The following is a 27,787-nucleotide window of genomic DNA, read 5'->3' on the forward strand; positions in this document are numbered from 1 at the left end:
AAGACATGTTCTCTCTGCCCCAAATGCGAGGGCTAGATCTGATGGACTTGGAAATATTTTGTTTGCACATTAGGAGAAACTTCTTAATGGCAAGAGCAGCTTGAAAATGCAACCAATTATCTGGGAGAGGGGCTTCTCCCTGAAGATCTTCAAGTAGGGGCTGGACAGCCATTTGTTGGGGGCGCTCTAGTCCCTGCATCAAGCAGGCGTTGAAGCAGATGGCCTGCAAGGACCTCCTTCAAACCCTATGATTCTATGCACAATATTCCTGTTCCTTCCAATCCTTTTTTTAGCATCAGTACTTTGTCTGCACAGAATAAATGGAGGCGGGAAAGAAGAGCCGTGGTGATGTTCACACACCCTTTGCGGTGCTTTGTCTACCAGCTGAAACACTGGATCCAGCTGGCCTCAACTGTAGGACTCCTTTGTACAGCCCTAGTACTTCCCCTGTCCAGATTTCTTCCCTGGTTCCGGATGCAGGCTTTCCACTGAGTGCATTTTTGTCTGTTCCAGCTGCCACAGCGTTTGCTAGCTCCTATCAGTTATGTAGATATCGCTACAAGGCTGGAGCACCCTCTTGTGCTGGATCAGATTCAGCGAATGTTGCAAAAGGGACCCCTGAGTCTGCACAGAGTCTGAAGATCACACTACATTTTATTATTCCATTTCAAAATGCACCGAGTCAATGGGAAGTCTACCTTTGATTTTCCTGAAATGGAGATCTAAGCTAAGGATTGCTAAGTTTTGAACCAGCCCCTGTGGCTGTTCTTTCTAAAGCTGTTTTCTCTCCAGAAATTAGTTGGGTGATCGTGTTCCTCTCCACGCCATGAAAAGTTGTGAGTTTCACATGTTGGTTTCTGCACATTATCAACCCTTTCTTAAATGCAAACCAATTTCCTAGAAGGGTAGTGGGCTCTGCCTTGCTCGGGGCGATGCAAGCTCTCCTGAGGCAGCAGAGCACCTCCGCCACATGTGGCTCCAATGCTGCTCATGCTCCTTCGCTGCTGCCCCTGCTGAGTCTCTCAACAATGCCCCACCCCCTACCGCAACTCCCACCTATCTCCTCATTGCCGTTGCTGCCGTTGCCACAGTGGAAGAGTTGTGCTCTCCAGGGCACCTGGGCACTCGCCTGCCAGCTGCACCCATGGGGAGGCCCTCCTGACAGGGGAGGATTGTGCAATTGACCACTCCTCCTGCTCCATTGCTGAGGTGGGGGGGTGTTTCCCTGGAGGGCTGGCCTGCTGTTGCTGGATGTCTTCAAACAAAGCTGGACAGTCCTCCGGTGGGGATGATTTTCTGCATCGAGCGGAGAGTGAGATTAAATGGTCCATGAGCTCTCCTCCAACTCCATTGATTCTATGAAACAACAACCACAGCAAAGTCTGACCAGCACCAAATTTATAGCTAATGAGTGTTGAGGTCTGAGAATCACTCCTGAATGCCTTCCTCAGACTATGGGTAATTGGGTGTTTTTGTCAGAGGGGACTGAAGAAGGAGATCGTGTTATTATGCTACCGCCATGCCTAGAAATCCAAGAGCTCTAAAGGCACAGTGCTGGATGCAACTGTGTATTATGTTATAGGCTATCGTGATTCTCTTCTTGACTATTTACTTTAACAAAGCCCTACCTGCTATGCACCAGAACTGAATAAACCTCTTCTCAAGTTTTAGCAGGAAACAACATGAAGAACTGACATGAAGTTAAGGGGAGGAGCAGTTCACTAACATTTCCTAACTAGAATTTAACTTTGATTATACACAAAAATGGTGACCCTCCCCACTCCCAACATTTACAATCATGGCTCCTTAGGGATATAGGATCTTTGGTGTAGGGGGAGAAGTAAAAAAAGTGCAGAATTTAGTGAAGTTACGCTTCCCAAATACCATCATAGCTCTGAAATCTGCCATAAAGTGCTGATTGGGCACTTTGGCGATTGGGCGGTATAAAATGCAATAAATAAAAAATAATATTTGTGTTTGTGTGTTTTAAAATAAGAAGCATTTCTCAAATTTGAATTTCAAAAGCAAGATTTGAAAACGTTAAAATTCAAATGAATTTTTGCTTTTTTTTACATTTGTGCAAAAAAAAAATGTAATTGAGTTCTAATGTGCACAGCGGAGTATGATTTTCTAAGGGCCTGAGAAGTTACATTAGTAATATTGAGTATTAATTGTTTGTTTCCTTGGTCATGGACATGGTTCTAAGTGATGTTGCTTTACTGTTGTGAAACTGTTTTTATTTTATCCACTGTAGAAAAAAGAAACCCCAGAAATTAACTGGGCTGTATAGCAATATCATGCAATATCTGAGAGGCCTTAACTTCTGCTATCATGTGGCTTTGTTAAGGTTTCATTTGAAACTCCTGCAGGTTTACTATCTGAAACAAACTTATCTCTCATTATAGCATATTTGATTGAATAATTTTATCATTATGGGAACAAGCCTAATCAAATGTCAGGGTCCAGGACTCTTCTTTCCCTTATCCACCTCTGACTTGTGCCGGAAAAGGACATTGGAAAAATCCACTTTCTCCATTAAACTACTAGCCGCAGTTTGTTGTTACATCTGACCCATGCCAAACTGTCATTAGTTTAAACTATGGTTTATTGAAACAAGTCAAGATCAAACTACAGTTTCTGAACTTAGATGGTTTCAATAAATGAACCATGGTTTAATCCAGGGACTCAGGACCAAGGGCCAAATCCATCCCATCTGTAGCCCCAATCTGAAGTCCCCATAGAGCAATGCTCCCTTCCCATGGTCCCACCCACTTTCACCAACCACCAATCATTTGGTGGCATCCCGTCTCTACTGCAGTTTTTCTCCCATTTTAAAAAGTTGAAATGCCTCTGTTAAGACAATGGGGTTCATCAGATGAGGCTGAGATCCTGCATTACTACCAGGGCTTTCTGCTTCCAGATACTTTGCAAGATTAACATCAACAACTTTACACAGGCAGACACATGGTTTGAATCGAGGAAAGTTTTTTCTTGCCAAGTTCTATATGTTTCTATATGTCTTGTTTTTCAGCCACTAGATGGCACTGTGATTATGCAGCAACGTCATCATTTCACTCAGCCAATAGATTGATGTCCCATATCGCATTATCTCCGATCTTTCTGAAACCAGGAGAAAGGTCCTAAACCTGAGGTTGACAATGTCATTAAAGGACCCACAAACTTCCAGGAGCAACCAATTTTCATTGCATGCTGTAAGCCCCACGTGGAGAAGCTCTTAGTTACCGGCAGTAAGAGCTTTAAGCTAAAATATGCTGGTATTGTTGGCCCCGCCCCTTTTGACTTTGGCCCCATCCACCACTGCAGTGCAGCTCCCGACAGCTTCTCCTACATGGAAGTCAGCCCTTGAGCTGGAAGAGGTCCAACACCCCTAGTTTGAACCAACTGAAGTTCCTGGTTCTGATGCAACTTTAAACTATGGTTAGTTTAAACCAGGATCTTCTTCACTGTCATGTGACGATAAAGGTTTGGTGGGGGCAAGAGCTCACACCCAAGGTTTGAGCAGGCTCACTTCTGTAACACTGCAGCAAACCAGTTTCACAGCCTCTTCTCAGTAAGGAGCAGAACACCATACTGTAGCAGAATGTAAATGTGTTTGCCTACATGTTACACTACAATGTAGATTAGTGTACACAATTGCAGCTACCTATGAGAATGCACTACCTATGAGAGTGCACTATGGCCATGCACTAAGAATAGCAACAGCAACAACAAGAAGACATTGCTGGATTTCCCCCCCCCCCTGGTTTTTCGTCCTTCAGTGCTAGAAGACGGTAAAACTCTGGTCAGCTGACAGGTCTCCTTGGCTATGGATCCCACCAGCTACCAACTTGACATAAATAAGTTGCCATTAGCCCCAAAAGCCATTGTGGTGCAGTGTTGGACTGGGAGTTGTGAGGCACAGGCTCTAGTCCCCACTCAGCCATGAAGCTCAGCTTTACACAAGTAGGTTGTAAGAATTAAATGGAGAGGAGGAGGATCATGTAAGCCGCCTTGTATTTGTTGGAGTAAAAATGGTGGGGTATCAATGTAATAAATAAATAAATAAGCAAGGTAATGAAATAAATAAACAAACAAGCAATATGGCCCAGCTATTCCTATTAGCTATGATATGACCATTGCTAATATCTTAGGGTGCAATCCTATGCATGTTTAGAGAGGAAAAAACACCTACAACTCCCAGCATTCTTCAGCTGGGGAATGCTAGGAGTTGTAGGACATTCTTGTGTCTAAACATGCATAGGATTGTATCTTTCGCCAACTTTTCATGAAGGTTGGACAATGGAAGAGGGTGAAAGGCCTTGTAAAGCACAAGAAGGGATGCGTAGACCTGAACTACAAACGCTGCATGAAAGGCAAGAAATCCTCCCTGTACCGTTCAAGTCTAGGCAAGTCTCCCCCCTCCCCCCATCTCCCAGAAGCCATGGAAGGCTGTTTGCTTTTACAGTACCGTTATTTATGGCGAGTGAAGTGTGCCGTAAATGCAAGGATGGAAAGAGGCTGTTCAGCTAGAGTAAGATGCTCTTCAGATGGCTGCTCAGGGGAGAGAGAAATGTTTTTGCACCGCTAATTGCCTCATAAATTGGTTTTAGCCTCGTGGCTGAGGCTAACGTCCCCATTTAAAGTTCATAAAAGCACTCCATGCGCTAGTTGCTTTGGTCTCGGCAGATGTGAAGAGAGGTGCTTGTTGGAGGGGCGGAGGACAAGAGGGGCGGCCCTCATGCAGCTTCAGGCTTGAGGGGGCAATTAAAAGCACGGAGGTTGTGCAAACGTTGACTCTGATCCTTGTCTCACACAGACAGTGAAAAGAATACTGAGACCTAAACAGTAACTGCCTAAGGGAGTTTGTGGTTCAAATCTCATCTAAGCCAAAAACCCATTGGATGGTCTTAGCAAGCCCACAATTCTCTCAAGGCAGGGGCCTACTTTACAAGGATTAGAAGGATTCATAAGATAATAGCTCGGATCCAGACTTAGGGGCTGCCTATATGTGGGGAAAGCCCTGCGGTGGCTGTGGATCTGCGCTGGGTAGGTTAGATGACGCAAGCGCAGCTTCGCAGCTGCTGCAGAGCTTTTCCGCGATACTGTGATATGAAAAACTTGGGGAATTACACAGACTTTTTCAAACAGCGCAACATCAATACAGCACTTCTGCCATCTGACATCACTCCGGGGCCAATCTGGGGTCAACCCGGGGGTGGTACCTGGTGGAGGGCTACCAACGATTGGCTGCCTTCCACCAGGAAGAGGTCAGGTTCAACTCTGATGCCCAGATGGCCGCCCAGAAACCCCGCGCTCCCTCCCCGGCATCGCCCCGGGAGAGGGAGGCGGCGCCAACCCAGCACCGTGAAGACAGCCCTTGATCATGCTTAGAGTAGACTCATTGAAATCAAATACACTTGAGTCATGACTAAAGAGCAATTGATTGCAATACGGATTCGAATGGGTGAAACAGCACCACTGCTTGGGCAGGAGGACTGCAGCAGGATGGGGGAGAGGGGAAGGGTCAGATTAGGCACAGTAGCTTAACAAACTATGCATGGTAGCTTATTAGCCCAGTTGTGGGCTTGGGCATCATGGACTATTTCAAAAATAAGCTATTGTGAGTAGTTTTTTAACTAATCATGGCTTAAATTGACATCCGAACCCAGATACTTCCACTGAATTAGCTACATAACCCCAAGTTCTCCTTCTTGATTAGTGACAACAAGCTTGGACCCCATCAGCATTTATGTAAAGTTAGGTTTTTTTTGCTCCAGTACGCTTCACTATACACTTGTTTACTTCGAGCTGCATTTGCCATATTGATGCTCACTCTCCTACTTTGGTGATATCCTTTTGGAGCTCCTCACAATTCCTTTTTGTTTTAACCACGCTACATAATTTGGCACCATCAGCAAATGTGGCCACCTCCCTGCCTAACCCTAACTCCAGATTGTTTATGAACAAATTAAAAAGCACCAGTCCCAATACAGATCTTTGGTGAAGCCCTCTGCTCATTGAAAAACCTCCCATAAGCCTCTGAGAAATGTTTTTGAAAACCACTGCACTAATCAATAATAATGACTTCATTTACATTACAGATGTCGACAACTGCACTGTCATTTGGAAAGAAAAAAACCTGGGCGGGGGGATACCACCTACCTTTACATGTATTTCATTTTCTCTGCATCATAGCCAGATTCTGCATTCAATTCTCTAAAATGTTTAACACTAAGATCAAGTTTATGTATGGGAAGGAACTGTAACCACTTTTAGTTTAAAAAAGAAGGGGGGAGAGATTTGAATGCTTTGTCCATGGACTTCAAGGGGTGCAGTCATATCCTCCAATTGAATCCCAATTAATTAAATTCTGGTGGCAGGCTAGGCTTAATTAAATAAAAATGTGTGAAGCAAGTTTAAGTAAGGGCAATTAGATGGAAATGCACTGTGGCTGGATATGAATGCTGATTAACCTAATAACAGACAGTAGTGCAACTTTATGGGAGCTAAATGGTTTGTTTAATGGATAGAATGGCTTATAGTGTGTGATATATAAAGTCCTTAACAATAAACATTTAATTAGCAAACCTTCTTCTGTTTTTCTTCAATGTGCAGAGCAAAGTGGTTAATAAAATAAGTCACCGGATTGGAGTAATTTATGTCTTGGTGAAAACTAATCTTGAAACTGCACTGGTGGTAGCAAATAGAAAATGTCTGTTTCTCTGAGATTCTGGAAGGCTTGAAAAAGCGAATGCTCTATCACATACATCACATCCTCCGAGGGCAGTATACATGGGGCTAGTCCGTCACCCCCCAACTCCCCACCACTCCATTTTCTCTTCAAAACAACGCTTGGAGATGGGTTAAGTTGAAAGTGACTTTCCCAGGGCCATCTAAGCATCCCAGGGCTGACACAGGCTTGCAGTTGTAGGAGAAGACAGTTCTCCTGGCATAGACACTTTCCCCCTGGAACACACAGCCAGAAGGAGAATGCTGAGTAGCTCAAAAATGTACACAACTTGCATTTCAGGCTGGACCAAGACACATTTCTGCTTAAGTCAGAGCATCAGGCAAGACCCTTGACCCTCCTGAATTTTCAGTGCATAATATCCACAGCCAGCAAAGTTACTCTGGCACCTGAGGCAGAAAATCCCACCAGCAGCTTTCTCCCTCTCTAGCAGCAGCAATGCAACCTTAGGAAATTAAATAACTAAAAAGCTGCTGTCAGGACAGCCCAAATCAGCTGCTTAAGGCAGCTGCCTCAACTATCAACGGAATAGTTGCTAGCCCCGATTGCATAGCCCTGCCTGCATTTTAAACCTTAATCAGCCTCTTGAGCTGTTGAAGTTCAGAAGTGCAGAACCTCAGGCCCGTGGGCTAAATCCAGCCCTACAGGATTCTCCAGATGGCTGTCCTGCATTGGCTGAAGCAGTCTCAGTGATAGGGCTGACCACACAGTCAAGTAATATTCCAGCCATCAGACAGATTTCAGTTCAAGGGAGTTCAGGCAAAGCAGGAGTGGTCAAACAGGCAAAGGGTTCAAACACAGGCAATAGGAACGTTGCAAAATTCCACCTGGGTCCACGTGGACAGCAAATGCCCCAGCATCTGGCCCTTGCGGGCCCAAGCAGACATGCCTGGTGCTGGGAGGGACCCACATCCAAGTGCTCATGCACTGCCAAGAGTACTCGGACAGAGGTCTGCCTTGGCATCCAGATCACATGCTTTTCTCTCACTGAGTTAATGGAGGCAGCCATTAAGGATTAATAGGGTCTTTAAGGCCCCTATCAGCAGGGGGAAGGAGAAACGCACAATTTTCCCAAGACTGTGGAAATCATACATATCCCCCACTGCAGTAATTGTGGCTACCATTAACACAGCAGGGGAAAGGGCCAAAGCTGGGCAGGCAGCTGCCAAGCACTCACGAACCTCACAAGCCCTCTGCAGGGGCTCACAGGGCCCAGCTTGTGGAGTGCAGCCCAAGGCAGCAGGTGGGGCAAGAACTCCCAGCTCACCAACCCCTAACAGGCAATCAGTCCAGTATATGGAGTCAGGCAAAGCAGGAGTGGTCAAACAGGCACAGTGAAGCAGTCCAATACATGCACAATCCAGTAGCAGAGTCAAGCAGTAGTCCAAGGTCATAGCATAGGGGTTCAAGGCAAGGTCAGGAAACCAAAAGAAAAGGCAGGAGAAGCTTATAAGACATTGTTTCCAGCCACTAGTAAGCTCTGACTGCAGGCTTTTACTCACAAAGGGTGCTGAGCCCTGTCCATTTTGTGGGGCTAGAGAGCCCTGTCCATTAGGGCTCTCTAGCCCCACAAAAGAGGAGACCTCAGGCTGAGAGAGGTTCAACATCCCTGTAAAAGATTCTCTGGCCATAGTTTATGCATTCAAGGGCTTTACTACATGAGGCTTTTATCATGCACTCGTGAAAGGTCACTCACGAGCCTCCATGGCTTCTTCCGTCCTTTATGATCAATATCACAGCTTTTCCCTTAACAGGGAAAATGTGGTATTAAATCTGGGTCATGCAATATTGCTTAGGGTGACCATATGAAAAGGAGGACAGGGCTCTTGTGTCTTTAACAGTTGCATAGAAAAGGGAATTTCAGCAGGTGTCATTGTATATATGGAGAACCTGGTGAAATATCCTCTTCATCACAACAGGAGCAGCTGTGCTCCTGAAGCAGTTGTGCTTCAGCACAAGCAGGAGCTATACTAGACTGACCAGATTTAAAAGAGGGCAGGGCACCTGCAGCTTTAACTGTTGTGATGAAGAAGAAATTTCACCAGGTCCCCTTATATACAAATGACACCTGCTGAAATTCCCTTTTCAGTACAACTGTTAAAGATACAGGAGCCCTGTCCTCCTTTTCATATGGTCACCCGAATATTGCTGTGTGTAAAATGCGCAATTGCTGCCATCAAGTAGCTGTTTAATAAAACACTTAGAACTTGTAGAGAAAGAAAAGCCCGAAACAAGCAAAGAGAAGCACGTGCAAAGAAGCTGATCGTGATCTCAGAAAGCATCTGGAAGCAGAGGACCCGTTAAAGCTGCAGTGTAAGAGCCTGGTGTAGAGAAGCTCAAAGCAGCCAAGGTGCTTTTGTAGCATGCATTTGCATCGGGTGTAATGTGTTGTGTTCTGCCCTGATACTGCAACATCTCTAGTTTTTGATGGGAAGATGTTATCAGTCCTCCCTTTTTCCTACTGTGCCCCTTCGTACATGACTCCAGAAGCATGAGAATTGCTGTAGTGTCTCTCTTTTCTGTGCTGCTGAGATCAAATGAGTGGTTACATGGGAGAAACCTGTCATACTGCAGCTTTCCCCACACCAACATCTGTTTTTGTGAGGAATTAAACTGTTATGGGTAAGGATCACACCATGCGCTCTTCCCATATGACCTGACACGCCTGACTTGTTACCTTACCCAGGTAGCACAGGAAGCAGCATTCCCAGCTAACATCATATTTGAATGGGACCAGCACCTACCTGTTTCCAAAGTAGCTACAGGCAGCTGCAGCTAGGGATATTCCATCCCACACTCGAAGGCCCAGAGAAGTGGTAAGGAGAGAGAGTTAGTTAGTCCTTACTAGACGGTGTCCAGATTTGCCTAGGACTCCTCAAAACCTACTGATTTGAAGAGAACTATAGGACTCTCATCTTTAAATCCTGAGCTGTATAATTCAAAACCAGCACATGGGGTGAGATGTACCAGTCTTCAAATCCACCCAGACCAGAACCATTCTTTCTCCAGCGGCAAGGTACTGCTGGCAGAATAGGACTTCTGGGTCCTCTCCTCTCCCTGCAGCCTCCTCCATGACCTCCAAACCAGCAGCTTGGAGGGCATGGAATACATAAGGCCATTTTGCTGGCCTTATGTATTCCTGCTCATCACAAACCGGCCTGTCTCATGACCTAGCAAAGATGGGTGGTCCCTTGTTAGCAAAAACAGCCCAAGGAGAAGAGCCTGATCTTTAACTGTCAGCAGCAAGCTAATGAATCCTGGGTGCTTGCTAAGTCGCCGCTCCTGCCTGGTTTATTTATAGCCTTGCAAATTGAACCGACAGTACAAGACCCAGGACAGACTGATTGCCAATCACGCTTGGGTTTCGTTCAGGCTGCTAATGAAGAAGAAAGGGACACCGTGCTTTGGTAGAAGCTGTGATACATTTGGCTTCAGGCACAAGTCATCCCAAGACAAAGCTGCCAGCCCCACGTCTGCAGCATCATTAATTTATGGTCCCACTGAGCACCCTGCAGTTGTTGCTGCCAAGGACACTCTGTCCAGAAAAGGCATCAACATCATCACAATAGAGGTGCAGGGGTTATTGATTGAACAAACATTAGCTGTTACTTCATGACTTTTCTTGCGACTATTGTACATTAAATGGAAATACGCAAGCCACATTGCAAAGATATGAAGGTTGGGCCATCAGCTTCCTGCTCTTCCCACAAGACACACCATGATCATAAAGCCTTCTACTCGGTGTGATTGATCAGTATCTAATTGTGCTCCAGGATTAATGCTAATGATCCTCATGATAAAGCAATGCTTGTGCAACATTAATGCTTCCAAAGACAATGGTCAAAAGCAGTGGCTTGCTGCAGAAATTTGGTGCCGCCACTAAATTCCAGCAACAAATCACCACTTTTCCCATTATTATTATTATTATTATTATTATTATTATTATTATTATTATTATTATTATTATTTTCTTACCCACCACTCCCTTTGGACCGAGGCAGGGAACAACATTAGTACAACAATACAATATAAATCAAATATATAAAATTAATTAAAAAGCCAATGATATAGCGTAAGCATTGCTTTACGCCAATGCAATGTCATCAGTGCTAGTGCTGGGCCACAAATGGATACTACTCACTCATTTAATCCTTAGCACAGACTTGCAGGAAATGACTAATCCAAAGCAAAGGCCAATTCAGACAACCATTTATGTACATTGAGACGTTGACTGAATGGATCCACGTGGCACTCAGATCACTGGGGTTGATTAAGAATCTATTGTTTCACCATACCATTTTGCTCCAATGCTGATTTACTCAATCCATATCTTGGCATGTGCAAAGCATAATTCAAACTGACTTCCAACATTTTGTGAATGCTTTCTCCAAGGATGCGGTATTTAAAATAATTTCTAAATAATTCCTGACTAATCCACCACAAAGTCATAGGTTAGCACAGGGTTGTGGGAACAGTTTTGTAAGTGTGCATTGAAATAATGGGGGAATTTAACATTCTACAGCCTTTGAATTAAAATCTGAAATAGAATACATGATAGTTCCTTTGCTTTGCGAACTAGAAAAACTACCTGGTGTCTAGAGAGAGGAGGAGGCAGGTCCACTTCATGAAAGACGTTCATTGTGACTCTGTAACCACATGGCTCACCCAACTATCATGAGGTGAAAGGTTGCCAGGTTTTGTGCAGCTGCTGGTGCTTACACTCTTTTAATTAATTTTATGTATTGTATTGTATTTAGTGCTGTTCCCCGCCTCAATCCAGAAGGAGAGGTGGGTAATACAATTATTATTATTATTATTATTACATTATTCCCCCAGCCTGGCACTCTGGGGTCGCTAGGGGAGTTTGTTTGATTTGCACTTCTGTATAATTATGAACATTGTGTGTAAGTATTGTACATGTATGGTGCTGATCAATGATCATAATAAAATTTATCTAACTTTCATGAACATGTTCTCCCCCTGCTCTCTGTCCACACCACTGATGATGGGGTCAGGGTGGCCATGTGTCCTAATTTACAGAGGACAGCCCTGTTTTGAAAAGCTGTCAGTCCACTCTTTGGATGTGCCTTCTACTTGAAGGGCTGTCTGGTCCAAGTCTGGCTGGAAGAAAAATGCTATAAGAGGGTAGAGCAAGGGCCTTGAAGTTACCCATCAGCAGTTAGCACTTGAACAACAGACTGGGCAAGTCACTGGCCTCACCCACATGAGACGACAACCCATGGTGGGGTTGTCACCTTTGTTTGTTTCAGAGCGGCCTGGCATGTTGTCTGAACCCGGCAGGACATGGGTTGCTGAGAATCCATGGCTTGTTAACGGATTGTTCAGTGACTTGTCATGAAGCTGGCAGCATGGGCTCTGCATGGTTTGTTTGAAAGGGCTATACAGATGCCTGGCAAGAGCAGTGAAAAAATGGACCACTCTTCGCAATGCCCTCTGCCCCTCCTCCTCCAGGTCAGTGACTCATATGACAGCAACTGGCTTTATCCCCCTATGAAGCAACTTAGCACAGCTGTGTGTGCATGCATGATTGATTTACCGCTAGCTAAACATGTGTGGCCCCAATTCAGGACCATGGTGATTCAGGTGGGGGGTAAAGTTTTCCACCTCCTGTTTTCATGCTGAAACCTCTCCCAGGGGGGGTTAAAAAACCAAGTATCTCTCTTCCTCCCCCCCTTTAACCCCATAGGGGGTGGATTAGCTTCACCCACTAAATCCTGCATTGAAAGCTGCTGTTAAAGACACAAAAGTACAGCAGCCTGGCTTTTTCCTGGTCAATTGGCAATCTTCACTGCAAGAGATCTCTATGACCTTGAAAGCAAGAGCAGTGTTTGAATCACCAAGTCGTTACACATGCAAAACACATGCTATTCCATTGTGCTGTGGTCTCTTCTTTACAACTTTTTACAGTGATAATCATACTTCTGTTTATGTTCCAATTTTAATGGGTCAAATATGGTTCCAGGGATGGTGAGAGAGATGGGATTCTAACTCAGAGCTTAAATTTCAGTGCCTAAGTTTTTGCACTAGTTTATATTTCTGCAGCGATTTCTAGCATAACCTTTACATTTTGTAACTTTGTACTAGCATAACATTAAGCTTCACCGACTTTGTATATATTAGCATAGCAACCCTTAAGAGTTCAGCAAATTTCTCATGGATTTTATAATATTCATAAAATTGTCATCCTGCATAAACAGACCATAACAGTACTTTGCATGCAGGGATAAAGATATGTGTATAAGAGAGACAATGTGCTTTTGAATATATTAGAGAAAGTTCTTTGAAATAAAAAGAACAGTACAAGGAGGCAGGATGACACAAAATTATATTTCTGAACATATGGGATAAATAAATTCATGAAGTACATGTCACTAAAAGTGGGAGTCACATTTCTCAGTACACCAGGATAGTTTCTTGTTGTTGTAAAACAAATGGAATACCACCCAGAATGTCAGGTATTCTAAGAGTTACAGAGTCCAAGTAAATGGCTGATTTTTTTTTATTTTTTTTTAAAAACCACATCTTCTGTTAAATACAGAGAATCAAAGTCATTGAGTTAGAGAAGCATTGGAAAACAGGGATAACATCCAGCGAGCATCAGGTAAGATTTTAATTTTTTTTAGGAATACAGCCATATCTGCAAGTGAGAGAATTACATAGGCAGCATATATCAAAATAGAACTGCAATTGTCCACGTATTCATTTTTCAAACAATGAGAATAACTTGCTTTTTCGGCTTTATTAATGTTTCCCCAGAGCAAAAGTAAACAGGAAGAAATGAAGAATTCTGATTTGACATGTTAAATGGCAGCAACTATCTGCATTTTTATTTTAGGGCAAGAGCTTGTATACATGGTACCATAGCTGAGGTTTAAAAAAAAAACTGGAGAGGAGTGGGTTAGAGGAAAAGTTGACCTTGCTGCTTAGTAAACATCATTGAATAGGGAGGCATTCAGACCAAGCCAGTACCTGAACCTTATCACAATTTTCCTGATCTCTGGTTTGGCCAACTCTAGCTAGCAACACACCAATATAGCACCACCACCTTCACTCACACCTGAAATCCAAAGTCTGTCTCCCACTTTTAGTATCTCATGTTTGCTATAAAAAGTGGGACTAACATTTATTAACTTCACACATTCCAACTCCTCATAACAGGCTTTTTAATCTTTCATTAAAATATTTTAAACCATGTGCATATGGCGCAAAAAGGCCTGTCCATCCATGTGCTACAAAGCCCATAAGACGCTCATACTTTCCAAGTCAAGTGGAACACTTCTCTCTGCAGTTTGCAACAGCAGCCATGCTATATAAAGGGAAAGCTAGGCTTGTTAGCAAAGATGGACCTGTGGTTTCCACCCACCCTGCCCCAATTACTATACATTTCTCACCAAATGAGCAGAGGCACACAACGTACTTCCAATCCCTAAATGATGTTGCTTCCTGGAGGAAAATTCTCCTTTTCCAGCTTGGTAGCTCCAAAAACTTTTGGAAAAGTGGTGTTTCCGTGCAAGTGGGAAGCTGCCCAGAACATCAAGGGAGAAGGTGACCTATGCAAAACTACTTTGTGATGCTCAGCATTTATAGTGGTCTGGCAATCCCAAAACACTCCACAGACCAAAAACTTCTGAGGCTGCACTCTGTCCAGCAGAGCTGTCCAACAGGTGAGAAATGGAGCAATGGGTTTTCCATCACTACACTGCACACCTGGAACTCATGGGTAAGACTTACTTAAACATGGAAATTGGTGCTAAACTTTTCTTGACTTATGAAGTGCTATGTTAACTGTGACTGAAAGCTTGGCTCTACATTAGGGTCAAGAATCCACTATCCTATAGGATCTCCCTTAAGAGAACTTTCTCTTTCAGTTACCTTTTTACCAGTGCAGTGTGTGGCTGATTGTCAGTCATTAAAATGTGGTGCTTATCGTAAAGATGAGAACCCCAAGCTGCTCACACTGTATGAAACAGTGAAGGATGTTTCTCCTCAGTGGTAACAAAACCCTATATTAAAATCAATTTGTTGAAATCCACCAGGGAATTTGCTCTTCTAATTGGCCAAAGAGCCCCCCCCCCGGCCAAAAACACACACACAACAACACATAGACAAGGATGAGTTATCCAATTTGGTTAGGTACCATTGGCTAAAGATTGAATAGTTACCTCAGGATCATGCAATCACCTCTGTTGGCCATAGTCTTAGAACACAGAGGTTTTTTGCCACAGATCATCCATGTTTATTTCTGAACACACAGTTCCTGCAAAGATCTTTCAGAACCTTTCCAGTTGCACCATTGTCTGAATGACTTAATTTTTTGTGAAATGAAGATTAGAGGCTATATCTAATGCTAGTCTACCTTAAGTACCATTCATTTCAATGGATCTACCCTAAGTAGGACTATCATCTTTACCATCTGTAAAGCTTCCTATGTATGTTAAGATGAGGTTATAGTAAAATGTGTACTTTGGGAGAGGAGGACCAGCTTTACTTTTGCAAAATCTCTCTTTAATGAGACATATTCCATTCTCTAAAATCTTTGCAAAAGTTATCTCAAGTTGCCATATTACTTTATCAAGTTTCCCTTTGGTATATCTACAATCATAGCCCTGATTTACAGTTGGAGGTTTGAATTATATGGAACCACTCTGTGCCAAGCACATGAACATAAGCCCCATTAAGCTTTTTGAGAGCTTAAAGGTATCTTGATTTCTTCAGCATTCAATAGGGCCCAGCATAACTGGCTCTTTGCAAAAGATGCCTAAAAAGTCTGCAATCCTGCACTCATTTCTCAGGAAGTAAATCCCACCAAAGTCAATGGGACTTAGTGCTGAGTAGTTATGTACAGGATCGCAATGTTAATATTTTACCAAAATGGAGTTATCACACCCAAAATGCACCTTAATTTAACTGCAGATCTGGAAATCAGTAATCTTCACGGAAATGTATCTACACAATCAAGAGGAGGGTGTTGATCATTTTCCTTAGGAAATTCTTCCAGAAACAGACTGTTCACTCACTGGGCAGGGAATATGATAATGCCCCCCAAAGCACCACCAGTTTCCTCACTCATTTTCCTTTTCTTTTTTTTTAAATCAATTGATTAATCACATGAGTTATCAATGTCAATTGATTAATCACATGAGTTAACTCACATGAGTTAACTGATACATTCACATAAAATAGCATATGTGTAGAAGCAATGTGTTTTTATTCCATTAGCAGGAACATCCCTGCTGGTGAAAAGGTTCTCCCAATCCTCATGAGCAGATTTTGGGTGGGGATACACAGTAGATTACATGAGGCAGGGCGGGTGGGGTGATTTGCAAAGATCTGCTCTCCTCTATTCAGCCGGTGGAAAATAGCCTATAGATCAAGAGTGCCCCACTGACGGAAGAAATCCTTCTGTCCATGGAAGCTACTTTGAACATACTTTGTTTTTAGATGATTCACACATTGCAAGCATTGTCTTAGAGTATGAGATAACATAGAATGCCTCTGTAAGATGTGCTTGCCATTTACAGCATTTATAAGGGCTTATATGTTGTTGTTGTTTTTAAAAAACTGCTGCCTAATTAATTGGTGACACCTTTTAAGTCAATTAAATATGTTTATAATTGATTCATTTAGCCAATCAATCATTGAAGGCCTAATACAAATATATTCCATTATAACACTTGAGCTTTCTACTCTTGTAGAAGGTCCAGACCATATGAGAAGTTTTCCTATTTTTCAGTTGAATTATTCCCTTTTTATTGAGCACATTTCTTCAGAAGCAAATTGAGATCAGTGAGACGGACCCCTTTCCCTGTTACACCGACTAAAGAAAATTGAATGAGACCCGAAAACTACAAGCTTATTAACCATTCTTTTAAAGGCCAAACTTGATACCATTTGTACAGCGTCAGAATACAGAATCAATAAAGTACGTAATACAGTACTGGATGGCTGCTTTTCCAACAACAAAATGAAAACTTGATCAGAAAAGTTTTGTAACACTTGTCTCAAAAATCAGACACAAACATCATGAAGAGACAATAAATTAGAAGTCAGCAAAAATTTCTATGTATTTTTAGCAGCTAGAGAAGCAGTTTAAGTGTCATACCTTGATTCTGGAAATTATAATCTCATCATCATTTTTTTTAAAAAATCCACAGGGTTGATTCCCGCCTTTTTTGCATAAAAATAGATATTACACTTAATGGATAAACATATTTTACTTGATATTCCTTTATAGATGCCTCACAGTGTTTCCCTTTGTAGGAGGACAAATTGCTTTTAGAAATACTTAAGAATAGTTCTGAATGATGCAAGAATAAGGATATGCTGCATTAACCATCAACAATGCAATAATTTACAAGCTTGTAGTGGGCTAATTTTAGGAGATGGTTGATGTACTATATAGAATAATTTAAATAACGGAAGTTTGGCAGAAGGAAGGTGCATCACCAGGTCCAGAATACATTGATTCTTTTTCCTTTTGGAAAGCCCACTGAGTCATTTTTTAAAAATTTTTGAAAACATTATAAAGCAGGTAGCTTGAACCACTTTCCAAATTCAATTTCATAGGTGCTCTCGGGGGGGGGGCACATTCCAGTGCTGGCTGGGGCCAAAGGCGAAAGAGGTGCAGCCATAAATACCAGCAATTTAGCTTAAAAGCTCTTACTGCCTGCAACCAAGCCTTAGGAGAGACATTTCAACCTTTTAAAATGGCGGAGAAAGCTAACAAAAGTCAGGAACACCCTACCGCCACCCCAGCAAATGATTGGTGACTGGGGAAAAGGGGGGAAACAAGATGGCCACCTGGGGAACCTAGGTAGGCCAAATTGGAACCCAGGTTGGCCAGATTTGGCCCCTTGACCGGAGATTCTGCACCCCTGTTATAAAGACTGGAGTTATTTTACAAGAGACTGATGAAGTAGTTGTAAGTGCATACGCAATTGTAACTACAATTACAACTGTAGTAGCAGCAGCACTCACACACAGTTCCCTAAAGCCCTTGGTTTTATGGATGCACTCTTGACTGTGCAGGGACTCTGGATTGGGATTTATAAGTGGATCACAAAATGGGACCAGTGTCTTGTTACTGAGTTAAAGAAAAGCCCCACCTTTGGCCTTATAGACTGGGATCGGACAAACGATAACCAAGAGTGGGTTAATGAATGGTGGGTCACTGTGTCATCTGTTGGGGCCTTTTCATACTATGGTTGGTTATTTGGCCGAAATAGCCAACACTGTGCAGAATTATTTGAACAACCATTGTTTAGCGTGTCGTGTGTCAGACACCGCTGACTATTTCATCACACATAGTTGGTTATTTTCAGTGACAATAGAGTCCCCTGGCAAGAGCGATCGAAGTGGTGGCTGCCGCTCTAGAACTTGCAGTGGCTGATCGGATACTAGCAGGAGGACTGAGGGGAGAGAAGGCAGGGGATATGTCAGTCAAACACACCATTGACTATAATCAACTTGAGGCTGGCCTTAATCCACATCACGGTTGATAATGATCATGCCATGGAGGGGTACCACCTCAAAAATCAACTATAGAGTTGACTATTAACCCACCATTGACTATTGTGTTGTCCGAACCCAGCCATAGTAAAGAGTTGTTATACTCTCTACCTCTGCTCTCCCCACCCCAACTTCCGTGTTTGTACAAGCCATTTTAAACTTCTTCTTTTTTGTGGTGCAACTTGGCTTGCTGTTCTGTTCTAAAAGCAGCTTACGTTTTATAAGATTATTCAATATGTATTTCAGTGCAAGAGGAGATAGCCTGTCCGAGAGGAATCCCTTCTAGCCAAATAACTGCATGTCTACACCTACCTGCTATCTGGGGCGGGGAAGGGGGGAAGATCTCATGCTTTCCCACTTCCTGGATTGTCCCCCAGCATGCACACACCACCGCAACGTCCCGGAAGTCAGGAGGGATGCTCTGGCGTGGCGTGTTTCCCGCTCACCAGAAAAGGGGAGACTTTTGCATAAGTGCAAGGGTGTGATCCAGCGCAAAAGTTTAAAAAACACACACACACACAAAAACCCCAAAGCCAGTGCTGTAAAATGCCGACAGCCATCCCAAGGATGGCAGAAAAGCTCACCCCCTTACCCCCGATGGGCACGGAGCCCCTTCCCCCAGCAGAGCTCTGCACTTGTTTGTTGTGATGCGCTACTTGTGGGGAGGAGGGAGGACCCAGGAGCGCGTGCCACACCGCCCACCATCCTCAGCGTTGTCCCAGGACGGTGGGAAAAATCGAGATAACTGCTGTCCATTTTATTCCTGGGAAAGTGTGTGGTCATCCCCAGTTGACCCCAGAATCCCATGCATCATTTGGACGCACAGGTACAAACTCATGATGGCCCCGGGATAAATGGATGGTGTAGACATGCCCTAAGAAATACAATTAAAAAATCCAAAAGAGAACTTGGAAACAAATGAACCCAAACATAAAAGGATCATAAAAAGAGTTCTCTGGCGGCATCAGTCATTCAAGGAAAGTTTTAAGTACTACAAGCTTCAGTTGTGCTGGGAGGAAACAAACCTGTTGCTATTGATAGAAATATTGTTCACTCTGAAAACTGCCTAGCAACGTGTTTGCACATAACAATACACAAAGCAACTTAACAGGAACAATGGAAGCAATGCAAATTCAAATATATAAATTGGAACAATGGTTTTCACATTTTCTACCGAGAAGGAAATGTTTCCACTTTGACTAGTTGATTCAGAAAACCATGATGTGTGCTACGTAACCCCTGTGCATCGCAAAGGACACTGGGGCACATTTCAGGGTGCACGTTCAACTCAACAAGACATTGGCCAGGCCTGTTGGGCCACAGTGTTGCTCTACATGAACTGAGAGGGTACTCTAGAAATCACTAAGCTCTCATCAGAAGCTCCACATTACAGGGGAAGTTCAGTATCAGCGAGCAAGCTGTCTGGTAGGAAAATTGGCCTTCAATCACTGGCCTTCTTACTGAGAAGCTCCTGATAATCCCTGAGGAAATCCAGGATTTCTTAAAATACAATTTGAAACCCACAGGAGTACCATTTCCAAGCTGGCTTTTTACACTGCAATGTCTCAGAAGTGAGAAATTTCCATTTCAACCAACTCCATTTTAAAAAATAAGTTATGCATCTATTTTCTCCCCTCCCGCCTGACCCCCTGCCTTAAGAGCCACTGCACTGCCAAATAAGTGTTTAAGACGGAGCGCAATAACTGGTGCACCAGCATGCTTTTCACAAACAGTGACGCTGCAGGCACTGCCAGGAGCTTGCATGGGTCCAGCAGCATGGGGGCATATTACTAGACAAGCAACCGCCACTATCAACACCCCTATGTGGCCTCCTAAGAGGCATCTGTAGCATAGAAACAGCTACACTGGCACAACTGTATGGACTGAATATTGGTATTAACTTCTTATAATGGAACATAAGCTGGTTGGATTTCTCAAGCAATGGACACAGCTATAGGTACACCAGTGCAAGTCCCTGTGCACTTTGGCAACTGCTCAAAATCTATAAGCTCAAGCTGTCTGGCATAGTCACCAACTGTGCATGAGATAAAACAGATGAAGAGGGGTGTGTGCATCTGTACACTTCTTCAACACACAGAGGAAACAAAAATAGGAAATAAAGTCCCCCCCCTCCTCAACTTTCCCCAGATTTCATCATGTTGCAGATCTCTCTCCACTCCTTCCTTTCAGATGCAGCAGGATTTAGAGCCACTTCTTGCTCACTAGCTTAACAAATCCGGAATATATTTTTTAAAATTCCCAGTAAAGCTATGTTTATACCTTTACAGTGCTTTTGCTTTATTTTTAAAAGACAAAAAAAAAGCAAGTGTGAATGTAGTATTTTAAAACACATCTTTGGAGGGACGTTGGGTTAAGCATAGCTTTCTTCATTTTCCTTTCCGATATGCGCTCACAGTTAACTTTCTTTGCATTTAAATGTATAAATCACAGTTCTTGTTAGATTTTCCGAAGGAAGAATGACACACACACGCACACGCACTCACACACAATCATAATTTGTGAACACTGTACACTAAATATTTCTTTTCAACAGCATGACAGGCATTGGGCTTATGGCAAGAGGTCTGAATAATTTGCAGGGTCTGGAATCCAGGGGATGCCACGTAAGCAACTTCAGCCACAAGACAGGTTGACTGCACTTTCCCACAAGGTAAACTTTATTGTGTAGTTTCAGGATAATGGGACAATTAGTATTTCACGGCTTATGATGCTGAACACACCCTAATTCCAAATCACACAAAATTACTCTGCCACTTTGGTAACAACCTTTTGAACACTGTTCAAATCAAAAGGAAAAAGGACTTTTTTTCAACCTGTCTTCCTTTATTACCTATATATTTGATAACAACACTTTGAATTCAATGTACTTCTAAAACGTTTTCTGTGAAGAATCCAACCTTTAGGCTTTTGTTCCTTTAAAATTCTATTATTTTTAGACTTTCCCCAGCGGGGGGAGAGGAAGAAAACACCTCTTGCGCTCTTGCTGAAGAGAAGCCACCAGAAACAGTGGGACCTCACTGCACCCGTTCTGTGAAATTCTCTGGGAAAACTCCTCGGCATTGGTCAAAATCTTTGTTCTGAAGCCAATCAGACTCTTTCACACCCATCAGCCATCCTTCATCCTGCCAGAGAGAGAGAAAGAGAGAGAGAGAGAGGTGGAGGAAAACAGAGTTTGACCAGTGTAAACAACAAATGGCAAGGCAGCATATACCTCTTAGCTCAACGAACCTGGCCTTGGGTAAATAAAGTGATACGTTAACTATTGTTGATAGTCAACTACCCCACTTGAGAATGGTCATTGTGCTTCTTTTGCATACATTGAAGCTTTATTGTCACAGACTGTACTTTCCATGTTTACCATTTAATCTCTGTTCACATTTTTCTCCCTTTACACTCATCTGCATCTATATGTCAGCTAAGGATAACATTCCATACATCCACAAAAGATGCCATAATAAATGTGCTAGTCCTTCAAGGTCCTACAAGGCTTCTTGTGTAAATGAAATTTCCTACCCTCCAATTTTATTTTATTTTTTGCCTAACCCACTGTCCATTTGGCTATCTGAAGATGAAGGTACTTGGCTTCACATCCTCAGGTCTTCAAGGTTGCAACTCATTGCCTCTAAGAGTCTTCAATCAATTGTCCTGTCCAACTCAATTCAAAGCACCCAGAGGTGCTGAAACCACCAAGGCACAGCATATACAAGAAACCAAATCTTATGTCAGGTCACATCAAGTCAAGCCCAGTCACATCCAATCAAGTCAGGTGTTGTCAGGTCAAGTCCCATTTAGTCAGGTCATATCAGGTTTGCTGAATAGCAAAGCAAGGTTAGACCAGGCAGAGTCTTTCAGCACTTTGGACAGCTCCAAGTTAGCTGAGACTCAGGCCTCATCTACACCAAGCAAGATACTCCACTATGAAAGTGGTATGAAAGGCAGGAGCCACACTACTGTTTATGGGGGTATTGAAGTGCACTGACAACTGATGGGGCCCATTGACACATACCATATACTGCTTTCATACCACTATATCCTGCTCGGTGTGGCTCCTGCCTTTTATATACCACTTTCATAGTGCAATATTCTGCTTGGTGTAGATGAAGCCCCAGACAAGGAGAGCTGTTGACTAAGCAACTGTCAAAGGCTTTCTGAGGCTTACAAAAGCAAGCAGCTCCAGATCTGCAGTAAGCTCCACCCCCTCAGAAGGCTATAGGGGGAAGTGTGCTTTGCATCTGAGAAGTCAGGTAGAGGCATGTCTTCTGGTCTGGAAGGGCCTGGGATAGCAGGGTCAGGCTAATGAAGGGATTCTCCTCTATTTCCATGTCTGCTTTGGAGTAAGAGGACAGATCGAGTCAGGGGAGCATGACATCAACTAAACTACCGTATTTCTTCGATTCTAAGACGCCATCGATTGTAACACACTAATTTCAGTATCACCAACAGAAAAAAAAGCTTTGATTCTAAGAAATAATAAACGCATCTGAGATTCTAAGACGCACCCCATTTTTAGAGATGTTTATATGGGGAAAAAAGTGTGTCTTAGAATCGAAGAAATACGATAGTTTGTGGATTGTATTTTGACTGTTTTCTATTGTGTGACACCAAAGCATATCCTTGTTGGAACATAGAACATAGATCTGTACATCTATAGCTCAGAACCAATTTCTCAGTCAACTGAAAGCAAAATTAAGTTATGCCGCAGTGCCTGGTTACATTCTTGCAGATCAACAAAATCAACCTCCCCCTCCTTTGTTGAGTAGATTGGCTGATGCCCAGCCTGTATTCAAATGTCACGAGCGATCCTTTGGAAAGGGGGACGGGATATGAAGAATGGGCAAGGAATATGCCATATAAACCTCAAAAGAGTTTGAAAGAAGCTGTCCAAAACATAGAGAGAAGTCTTCCCGTCACTGAGCATACCACCGCATTCTCACTTTGCAAACAGAGTCTACATGGTGGCTATAGCTAGGCTGTCCACAATGGACTTACTGCCATTCACTACTTGTAAAGTAAAACTGCAGTGCTTGTGAGCTCCTACTCTAGAGCTTAGAGCATCACCTAATATTGCACTCCAAAGTTATTGCAAAATGCCATTCTTGTGATTGGTTTCATCCCCCTCTTCCTACAAATACATCATCCAATGGTGTAGGCATGTCTGTTTAATATAGACCTTTGAGAGTTGACTAGTTGTTTTAAACGGATATTGTTGGTTTTTATGCTTTTGATGGTTTTAAATTTTGTATATTTGTTTTTAATGTTCACTGTTTAAAACTTTTGTAAACTGCCCAGAGAGCTTTGGCTATGGGGCGGTATATAAATGTAATAAATAAATAAAAATACAATAGAGAAGAGAAGGCAGTACTACAATGCCATGCAGAACTAGTTTTCCTACATGATAATATCACAACCAATGTTGTGATATTATCGTGTGGGAGAGACAGAATTTGTTTAAAATGGGAACACAGCGTAATTTAGCATGCAAAGTAAACACATCAAAAGGTGCTGTTGGCTAGGAAGGGGTAATCTTAATTCCGGCTTGCTCACTTTAGGAAGAAACTCTGCCATATAACAAAAGCAATAGAAACTTGTTCTCTCTATAGGAACAGAAAGCATCAAAGAAAGGGAAAATAGTTAGTTTCTGGGCACATTCACACATACTGTTAGCTTCACCCTTCCCGGTGCCTGTTTACACTTCCCTGTGCCTGTTTGCATTCTCTTTCCCTTCTTATTGTTTACTACAACTTATTAGATTGTAAGCCTATGCGGCAGGGTCTTGCTATTTACTGTGTTATCTGTACAGCACCATGTACATCGATGGTGCTATATAAATAAATAATAATAATAATAACATGAGGCATAAAGTGGTTCTTGCATTAAGAGATCTACGGGTTGTATCCAATGTCAGTTTAACTTAAGTTCCATTCATTTAAATGGGTCTGTTGTAATTAGAACTAACAGTAGATACAACCCATTGCTACACAAATGTAAGCCCATTCACATTTCAGTATGCCCCATTTATACTTTCTCTTGTATGTGAAGAACAGTCACACATTTACACTGTTAGAGAACAATTCAAAGGCTATTTAGGCTTTGCATCTGAAAACGTTCATTGGAAGTCAGGAGTCAGGTGTGACTGCAATCCTGGTCCACAAGTCTGACTCGAATCGCAGGTCCTTCCTACTGTCAGGCTTCTACTGGAATGTCTCCCCAACAATCCATTAGGTTGGTTATATAGATTATTTTATTTTATTCTGTGCCTAGGAATTTTCTCCCTCAGATCCACTGATCCCTCCAATGAAGTATGCGGGCAAAAGGACGTCTTAGGCCAGAAGTGCACAATCTTTTCAGCTCCAAGGGCCATATGTGATGCTGGCTCAGGGTTTGGGAGGCGCACATGCATATTTATACCCACATATACACATATGTGCACATGCATAGATTCCAGTGAACCTGATACAGATCGATCTTTCTTCGCTGCTAGTGAGGATATGGTTGCTACATATCATGTCCATCATCAGTTTAAGCTAACTATTTCATTTGCATGAGGTGCTCCAGGAATCTTCATTCATAATGGGGATTTCAATCCAAATCTTTCTGGTCCAGATCTAACATTCTACATGCCATATCATATTGGTTATGAAACAAAGGAACAAATAAAAAGCCCACATACTCTCCGTACCTGCTCTTCAGGGTTGTCAAATGGAATCACCAGGACAACATCCCCAGCCTTCAATTGTAGTTCATCATTGTCAGTGGCAGCATAGTCATGCATGGCTTGTACCTGAAAAGAAATAAGGACTCCAGTGAAGGGGTGGCTGCCCTTTTACCAGAGCCGGTTGGGCAAGTTGTGTGCAGGCGTGTTCGAACTGCCCACCAGGAGTCAGTCAACCAAGGCAGGAAGTTTGTGTGGGACAGAGCAGGGCGGGCCAACTGGGCAGCAACCCCCTTTCCTTTCCCTGGAAGGGTGGCCAGCAGGCACTGAGAGCAAACAGAGAAACTAGCATGGTTCAAACCATGAATCAGCGCTCAGGAGACCCCCTAGGAGGTGAAGGCAGAGGAGGGAGGCACACAGGCCTGCCCTGAGAAGGAGTGACCAAAAGACGCCAAGGCCTTCCACTGTTCCTCACCTTAGCACGCCCTTCCCTTGAGGCCTCGCACCTTCTCAACCAACCCTAGAAGGTGCGAGGCCTCAAGGGAAGGGCGTGCTAAGGTGAGGAACAGTGGAAGGCCTTGGCGTCTTCTCACCCCTCCATTTCATTTAATTGTACTAAATCACACACACACACACACACACACACACACACACACTCACACACACACACACACACTCACACACACCCCTCTTTATTCCCTGATTTGTGCCCTTGTCAGAAGTGGTGATATTTCTATCCCATTCCCACCCTCGTCATCCCCCACAAACTACTTTCATTAGTTTGGAGGCTGACTGGTTTCTTGACCTCAATAACTGGAGCAGAGATCTTGCTGTTCCATCTGCATAGAGCTTGGGCCCACATAACCCCAACAAGCAAGTAATATTTTTTAACAATCAGCCACTCCACATCTCCTTACCCTGTGAAGTATTTGAACCAGAGAGCTCTGTACTTGGATGATTACATCTCAAGGACATAAATGAAGGGGGACAGGAATGGCTGTTCCTTTTAAATTCCTTAGCCAGTTTCATTAGTAAAAGAGCAGTGGCTTGGAGCAGTGATTTAATTACAAGGTCCCCTTCTAGCTACTGTTTTAGGAGGCTATAGGGGGATGATTAGACTAGAATTGGAGTGAAATGAGAGGACTGTGTATTTCATTAATAACCCCCACCACCCACACACACACACACTTCAAATTCTGATCTGGAGTGTACAAATTGAAATATTTATTCATGATCCAACAGGCATGGTCTCAACTGAATGTAAGCCTATGCGGCAGGGTCTTGCTATTTACTGTTTTACTCTGTACAGCACCATGTACATTGATGGTGCTATATAAATAAATAATAATAATAATAATAATAATAATAATAATAATAATAACATGAATTATTTTTCATGTGGCATTTCATGCATTATCACTCATTTTTACCATCCAGAACACTTTTATGACAACATCAAAGGAGACTTGCCACCTGTAATATGGAGATAATGATAGTGGCATATTGCACTATAGTGACACACTCCAACCAGCAAGGCTGTTGTAAGGATAGTTAAAATAATGTGTGTGAGCCACTTTGGGCATTTCAAAAGCGATACATAAATGTTATGTACTGGAATTTCCACACATGTCAACATGCAAAATAGTTCACAATTCTTATTTTGATCCTTCTCACAAAAGACACTAATTTCTCAGGGGCCGAACCACAGCATTATATCTGATAAAGATGAGTTCCCCACATGCAAACCCTCCATATAGAATGACACACGTGGGGACTCACCCTGCATTTGCTCAGGTGACCCAGCCCATTTTGTGGATGGTTAATCTTACTTGCTCTTCCCCTTTCATTTTAATGTTCAAATGAGTTTTTCATGCAATGCCTTCTGGGATACATGCCTGGCTAGGATGAATGTTCTGGTGTGTCTCCACCCCACACACTCACCTTGAACAGGAAACCTGGTGGCATGTCAGCCCTCTCAGAGGGGGCTCCACTCTCAACTGTTCCATTGACTGTGGCTGGGAAGGTCTCCACAACTACAGCAGGCAGAGAGCTCTAAGAAGGGAAGGATAATAAAAAAAGGACTGAAGTAACAAAGAAACAAGGAATAAAACAGTGGGTCCTGCTTGAGAAAAGAACACAGAGGCCCACTATAAATCAGAATTCATTCACCAGAACAATAACAGCCAGACATGAATCTTTTATTCAAAAAATCATTGGGTGCCGGGGCCTTGTTTTTTTGTTTTTATTTTTATCCCTGCTGTGGATGTTACGATTTATGGTCCAGAGTAGCCACTGAGGTAAAGAGAATGATACATGAGAGGATTGGAATAAAAAAGGGGCATCACAGAAGGTGACAAATATTAGAGGGAAATCAGGGTGTATAAAGATTAATGGAACAAACAGCAGGTTCTGCCACAAGGGTGTGAAGAGGGAGAGGTTTACAGTAAAAGGCAGAAGTTCTTCTAAATCCTTTCCCCCCACCCCATCCTTGATCTAAAATTTGTGTTCCTCTTGGATGCCTCTAACCTCTATGTCATCGACACTGCTCACAGTCACTGCAACTAACAGCATAGTATGACCTTGTGGAAGCAACAAATTCATTGCCTCTGGCCAGATTTCTTAACATAGCCTGCATGGTGAAAAAAATGGAAGCTGACCACAAGGAGGGAGAAAAAGGCAGTGGTGGGTTCTGGGTCATTTAAAAAATGTAGCCCTCATAACTTGCCTGGAGGGATCTGTCAGAGTAAGTGAAGGCTGTTGGGCCGTATATAAAAGAGCCGCAGTGATTAACTGGGACTGAAGAGCTCAGTGGAGATGGTCTTCCAAATTCAGACCAC

At 43.0% G+C, this 27,787-nt stretch overlaps 1 protein-coding gene across 11 annotated transcripts in view; it reads right to left on the minus strand.

Annotated features, from left to right (window-relative positions):
- Window positions 1–13,077: 13,077 nt before the first annotated feature.
- BIN1 (bridging integrator 1) overlaps window positions 13,078–27,787 on the minus strand; it is a 504,124-nt gene continuing 489,414 nt past the window's right edge. For 7 of the 11 annotated variants that reach the window (XM_063116713.1, XM_063116716.1, XM_063116717.1 and 4 more), the window contains 3 exons: window positions 26,892–27,002; window positions 24,969–25,079; window positions 13,078–21,420 (listed from right to left, as the gene is read on the minus strand). In XM_063116713.1, coding sequence (XP_062972783.1) covers window positions 21,313–21,420; window positions 24,969–25,079; window positions 26,892–27,002 — 330 coding nt within the window. In that variant the 3' untranslated portion in view covers window positions 13,078–21,312. The remainder of the gene's footprint in view (window positions 21,421–24,968; window positions 25,080–26,891; window positions 27,003–27,787) is intronic. The other 4 variants (XM_063116722.1, XM_063116714.1, XM_063116723.1 and 1 more) reach the window with 1 other exon arrangement.

The sequence above is a fragment of the Elgaria multicarinata genome, chromosome 2, assembly GCF_023053635.1.
Source record: "Elgaria multicarinata webbii isolate HBS135686 ecotype San Diego chromosome 2, rElgMul1.1.pri, whole genome shotgun sequence".
Taxonomy (NCBI): domain Eukaryota; kingdom Metazoa; phylum Chordata; class Lepidosauria; order Squamata; family Anguidae; genus Elgaria; species Elgaria multicarinata.